General features: G+C 41.1%; 1 protein-coding gene across 1 annotated transcript; it reads right to left on the bottom strand.

The window, feature by feature from the left end:
• Nucleotides 1-4985: 4985 nt before the first annotated feature.
• LOC115678680 (E3 ubiquitin-protein ligase PUB22-like) lies at nt 4986-6603 on the bottom strand. Its single transcript, XM_030602087.2, has one exon. The coding sequence runs from the start codon at nt 6472-6474 to the stop codon at nt 5230-5232; it is 1245 nt and encodes a 414-aa protein (XP_030457947.2). The 5' UTR covers nt 6475-6603; the 3' UTR covers nt 4986-5229.
• Nucleotides 6604-6894: the final 291 nt, after the last annotated feature.

The following is a 6894-nucleotide window of genomic DNA, read 5'->3' as shown; positions in this document are numbered from 1 at the left end:
TGGTGTTGTGGCCACATCGAATAGTTCTTTATGCTTGGCTTGCCATAGTACTACTGTGGCTAGAAGTGAGCAGGGCTTCAAGGTAGAAATATGAACCATTTCAAGTTTTGTGAGACCCAATCCAGTTCCCGCTTCCATATTTTTTGGAACCTATACTATGTGGTTTGGTTTCCGGTTCCCGAGTAGAAATTGAATCGAACAAGGAACCGGGAACTGGAAACCGGATCAAGACCCATGAAACCCTAAAATGAAATTGAGGTTTGGCCGCTTGAGCACACAAGAGAGAATTTCTTCATATTTTATGAAGCTAGATGCACACGTATCCTAAATCTCTCTTCGCTTCTCTCTCTCCATTATCATTGTCATCATCTTCTTCTCTTCCTCAGCTCCTCCTCCTGCTTTCGTGAGATCAGAGAGGGAAGAGATTGCCTATGATTTTTTGTCGCGATGAACCCGTAAGAACTCGCTCTCCTTTGCTTTCTCTATGGCATAACCTTTTGTTCCATGATTCAGGTTGCATTCTTGCTTAGGCTGTTGCTTGTTGTCAATTTCGAGTGATTCTTCATGCCCGGCATTAGGTTTTTGATTTACATAGCCCAAGAAAAGTCATATAAAGCTGTTATCTATTACATAGTCCAAAAACTTGGTGCTGTTCTTGGTCCGGACAGAGTGAATGAACTGAATTGCTGCCTTTGTCAAATTTCGGTGATGTATATCTCTGGAAGAACGGATATTGATGGGTTCTGAGACTGCTCACTTGCTTTTGTTGATTATTAGAAATCGCTTATAGTCCAAAATCGAACAAATCGTGACGACATAACTCTAAGTCAACCTACTCGAACAAATCGTGACGACATAACTCTAAGTCAACCTCTCTCTCTCTCTCTCTCCCTCTCCCTCTCCCTCTTCCCTCTTTTGAAGCTCTCTTTCTTTTCTCTTCCGATCTATTCTAGGAGTTTGTGTATGTCAGTAAATTTTTGCAACTGATCTTGAGTGGACGTATAGACTAGTTTGGCCATTCGTACAGTCGACAACCATCAAGGAGATGTTTGTAACATGGCTCCACAACCTTTCTGATATTAGGCCGCTCTCCTCTCATGATTTAGATTTAGGTCAAGTTTGGGGGTTTTACTCTTTCGAATTAAATCTAGATATATATCTAGGAGTCCTTATAGGTATTTGATTTGTGTTCTTTCAATATTTTGATGTTAGCGTCTTTGCACGGCAATGGTGATGAGGACATTGAACTTAGACGCGCATCGTAAGCTGTTGCAAATGGAGTGAAAGATCTCGGCGTGTGCTCATCATTGAAAATGGTGATCAGCCACCAATTGTTTACGGTGGTAGATATGTTCTTAAGGGATGAGAATGTACTTCTAGCTATAGAATGTACTTTGTTATTTGCTTTATGACTTTTGCTTTGTTCTATAGTTATTTGGGATTTGCTAGGCTTGAAAGTCTTGTACCTATCGAGTATTATTTGGGTATATGAATGGCATCTTTCTTTCGACCCAAATATAAAAAAAAAAACTATGTCACTTGCTTTAATTACATGAACGCCTTCATGAAACTGCTCCCCACATGTTCGACGAAATGCTCACCACATGTTAACATGTTGAGAAGTTGATGTAATCTAGATTTTAATTATATTCTATTATTATTGTGTATATGTGAAGTTGATTGATGGCTGAAGTTCTATTATTTAGGTTTTATGTTGCGTGTTTTGAACTTTCTATTGTTTATTCTATTTACGTGTTCATCTTTTATGGATTGCTGCTATTGACAAATGGGAAATTTTCATTTTTGTTGTTGCGTCACTTTTATTTTGCTCAACTAAAAATGAAACAAAAAAAAGGAAATTGGTCGGTTCCCTGAAAGACCCTGAAACTTTTGGAACTTGTGGAACTTGTGATAGGGTAGGTTCCAGGTTTCAATATTTGCAGGGTAGGTTCTAAGTTCTAAAAAAAGGGAAACCGGTACTGATGGGTAGATTTTAGGTGGAACTTGGACGAAACCTGGAATTGCTCCCCTAAGCTGTGGTTCGTCGTATCTGTGAACAATCTCATGCGCTCAAGGCTTGTTATTGCCCTCTACTTGGACTGTCCCTTTGGCCATCGAGCTGGAGCAGCTTGACGGATCATAAACTTTTCGAGCATACTCGATCATTTTGTTTGTTGACATCTAAATTTTATGCGTTTAGCCATTCATTGCAAAGGAAAATTAGGGATTGACCCAACCATTAAACAAAAATATTATTAATTTGCATTTGCATTACATTTTACGATGAAGCATGTTATAGGGGACTGGAGGTAAACATGACGAATGGGCCAACCAGTGCAATGGGCGTAAAATTGAGTTTCCAACTTTCTTGGAACTTCAAGACCGTGGAATGGACACTCCGAGAATTTGGAAACTGTATCTTATATACTGGAGCTATGTCCTGATTTCAAGAATGCGAGAACTTGATTTTATTTCAAGAAAGGAAAGCCTATAAATTTCGGCCAATGTGGGGGCAATCTTCGCGGCGCAAGTTATGGTGATTTAGATTGAATTGATTTCTATTCTGATCCTTATCTCACACCAAGGTCAAGAGTCCATAATCATAAAGAGAATGGCAAATAATCAACAAGGGGTTCGGCATGCTGATTTCGTGGGAGTGCCGCCGGTGCACTTATGAATCGCCAGAGAAAGAGCGTTTCACGTCGAGGCCTTTTCTCGACCTCCTCCGTCCGCAGCCGCACGCACAGCCGCACGTCCTCGCGCTTCCATTTTCCATTTCCCTTTCTTCTTCCAGTGCCGTCACGTCCGCAAGAAACAACGCTGGCGAACTCTCTCTCCGTAGCTCCATCGTCTCCCATCACTCACCATTCTCCGATCCTGGTTTGGAAGAATTTCATTAAAGTTCCATCCTTTCGCATTGAATGCTAAGTGGAGTGTAGGGCTGAAGACAACACCAACAAAGGAAAAGTCAAAGAAAGAGGGCAAGCGGTGAAATTCAAAAGGCGGAGTTCTGGTCAAGGAAAAGAGAATTTTATAGTTGAAATTTGAACGTGAAAAGAGTCCAATTTCCCCAATCACACGTCCTACGCCTGTGACCTTGAAGCGTCCATTGACTAAGCTGGCGTTCGCCTAGTCATCGCTGAGCACCCACATCCACCGCCAGCCGAAGCTTCACTGGCATCCTCCCCCACCGCCACCGGCGTCCTACGTCCATCCCAGCATTGTCTCTTAGCCGTTACCTCTTTTGGTGGCCCTTGGTTAGCCCTAATTAAGGTAAGTTTAAGGTTTGCATACCTTACGTGGTAAGTTCTTGTCTTGCATTATGGTTTCAAATGCGTGTTGTATAGTCTAGAAACTTTAGATTATTTGGACTTATCTTTGATTATTTCCATTGCATTAACCAAGATCTATTGGAGCGCCGGACCTTTGAGCCTAAAGGTCGGGTCCTTTACAGTGCCTCATATAGAATATAACACACGATCTTTGTGCATGATCAAATGAAATTTGATGCTTCATGATAAATATTTTTTAATAACCACATGCATATCATTTATTATAGATCACATGTGCATATAGAATATAGGCCATTATTCTATGCATATTCATGGCTTAGGCTTTTGGACCATGCATAGTAATTTTAGAATCCATATAGACTTAGGATAATTTTTAGTTTGCATTCATTAATTAAAAAAACAAATGAAAAAAATGTCATCAGAATCATTTAGCTTGCATGAAGATCTAAGATTGACAAGTCTCGCAGCATGCATGTCTTATAATATAAATCATTTGGAAAATCATACTTTCTTGGAGTTGATTTCTAGTAATTAAGTCATATAGTTAATGTTATCTATTTAATTGCATTACATGCATCTTTCGCATTGCACTTAGTATAATAATTAATGGTAAATTCACTAGGCCATATTAGAGACTTAGGAATCGAATTTTCTGTTTTACTAAAGTAAAATAAAAAATTGCATTTCATATGGCTTTTATTATAGAATAAGTTCATGATTTCCATAGATCACTCATACATGCTAATTAACATAGATAGAAAGCATGCATTTTAAATTATGTTATCTTGCATCTAGAACTTAGATTGCATTTTTTTTATTAATCATGTAGTAACCTAGGTTATCCATGCTAAATCATTTCATGCATGAGTAGGAATTAATGCATAACCATCTAATTTGTAGACTTTTAGAGTCATTTGTCCATCGTTGATTAATAAAAGGAAAAGAACAAAAATTGAATTAGATCATATCATTTAGATTGCTTTAGTCAGGAATATCAATTTATATAAACTACACATCGCGTGTCATTTAGTAGGTCCATGTCATTAATTTAATCGATACCTCAAATAGATAATACTTAAAATTAATTCCATAACATATCATTTAGAATTCCTCACATATCATATAGCTGTATAATTCTTGCATGTCATTTAGTCATATAATTAGTGCATGCGAAATCGATTTCTATCATATAGAATGTTAAGGTTTATTTTTATTTTTCTTATGTCATGCATGTTGATTAAACAAGAAAATACAAAATCTAAAGTTAATTATTGATTCATGCATATGTCATGCATAACATTCATGCATTCCTTCCGCATATTTTTCAAAGTAATAGTTTGCAGAAATCTCGTGGTGATAAATATGGTGATACAATTTGCTTTCTTAGCGCATTAGATTCTTAAAATTTTCTGCAATCTATTTTCTACTTTGATTATTAGATGTTACTTTTATTATTGCACGCCCAAATGATCACTCCTCATATGTTAGTGACCTATGATTAAAAATGAGCAAGATTGCATGCAAAAAAATATTTGAAATAAAGAGAAAAGGTAGAGTGTTAGATTACTCTAGTGTAACCAAGTTCCTAAATCGATGAATCTCTGATTCGTAAAATTAAAATGTAAACCCGCATTTTACTTGGATGACTAATCAACCCATAACTTATTAGTGGTTGCTCTAAAAGGTAAAATAAATTGCAAGTTTAAATCGAGTATCAAGTTGCTATTAGTAGGGCTTGAAAAAGCTGGTGCTAAGCATTACGTTTAATAATCCATTAGCTTTCCTCGATGATTCACCTCCGAGAAAGTCGGAACATTGTTCAACACTATCTTTTGTTCCTCCAATTAGGAGAACACGTCGCAGAGCTCTACCATTGAAATATCGTGGAAGATCTTGCCTTAATCAAGATCGATATGGTACAACAAGTGGTCCATTTTCAAGATGGGTATGAAGAGAGAAATTTGGAGGGTATACAAGGAGAGTGCTTCCAAACCCTGGCATGCAATTTCAGTATCTCAATGGCCTTTTCTTTGATCTTCCTTCCACAGTCCATTTGCAGAACCAAAAACAGCTTCGCTGCGACGCCCAACTGCAACATCTCTTGTGCCACGCTTCCTGTTGCCGAGAACTTGGAGACAGAGAGCAGAATTCGGACCGCCTTCTCGCTAGCCACCTGCGAAACCCTTAGTATCTTCTTCGACACGACCGCGATGCCCCCCCCATGCGTTAGCAACTCCGATCTCCCCTCGGCGCATTGGCACAGCATCTCCAACAACATCAATATTAACTCGCTGGTCCTACGGTCAGAACAATCGAGAAGCAGCTCGATCAATGCCGAGACTGCCCCGGATTCGATGGCTTTGATCCTGTTTCGGCCCCAAGGGCATAGGTTTATCAGTAGCTTCAGCGTGACGTTGGTGGCCTGCTGAGAGATCTGGTCGTGCAGGACTTGGACCGCCTCGGCAAAAAACTCCTGCTTCAGGGTGATGATCTGCATCGGTTCGGCAACCTCAAACATCAACTTGAGCAGCAGCACTGCATATGCCCTCGACTCGTAAGGCCCACGCTTCATGACACGCGTGAGCGACTCAGTGAACTCACTGTCTTTGGCCACAAGGCTCTTGAGGCCCGGCTCAGAGAGCTGGAGATGGTAGAGGATGCACAGCGCGTCGTCACTTGGTGATTTGATGTCAAGTAGTGACCCCTCTTCCGATGCCGATGACTGATCTTGCGAGGTGGTGTTTATCACTGAGGCCAGGAACTCGACGGCGCCGGCGGCTTCCATGCAACGCTTGGCTGAAGTATTACCAGAAGCGATAGATCTCAGCCGCCTAAGACACTTCTGCTGGAGCTGAGGCTTCTTGGCATCTCGCAGGATCTCAGTGATCTGGGCTTTGCTGATGGGAGCCCTGGGAGTCGGGATCCGCTCGATGCCGTTCGACGAGTTGAGGGTGCACCATGATTGGATCAGGCGGCGGAGGGTGTGGTTCGGGGTCAGGTCCGTATCGGAGATCGGCTGTTTGGTGACGGGGCACAAGCTGTTTTTGGACGTCGACAGCCATGTCTCGATGCTCTCTCGGTCATAGGTTATCCCCGTCGAGACGGTGACTGGATCTCTCAAGATCTCCAGCGAGATGGGGCAGAGGAAGAATGGAGGCACTTCCACTTCACGGTTGTCCATTTGCTCGTGGCGTGATGTGGCCGGATCGATGAGCTGACGATGCAATCTCGATGCCGACTCCAAGGGTAATCGAATCCTAGTGCGATGATTGACGAACTCTTGTGATGAGAGAGCAGACAAATGATAGCTGAGAAGATTGTGAATTTGTTTATATTGGCTTGGCTTGGTTATATATATCAAGGGGGAAGCTCAGGCACTTCAAAAGAGGACAGTCAAAACAAAACACGGAAAATTTAACGTTGAAGAGAGAGAGAGAGAGAGAGAGAGAGAGAGAGAGAGAGAGAGAGAGAGGACTTTTCAACGGTATTGAAAGGCTCAAGAATGGCCAACTCTGAATTACCTGGTCGTGAATGAATAATAGGGCAAAGTGCAACAAAAGGGTAACGAGAGAGAAGGAGCGGAGGAAAGCAACGTGCATGC

Source organism: Syzygium oleosum, unplaced genomic scaffold (assembly GCF_021117445.2).
Source record: "Syzygium oleosum isolate NSW1041296 unplaced genomic scaffold, Sole_v2.1 Sole_v2.10, whole genome shotgun sequence".
In the NCBI taxonomy this organism is placed as follows: Eukaryota; Viridiplantae; Streptophyta; class Magnoliopsida; order Myrtales; family Myrtaceae; genus Syzygium; species Syzygium oleosum.
The sequence above is the reverse complement of the archived record's forward strand: the minus strand, read 5'-3'. Positions and strand labels throughout refer to the sequence as shown.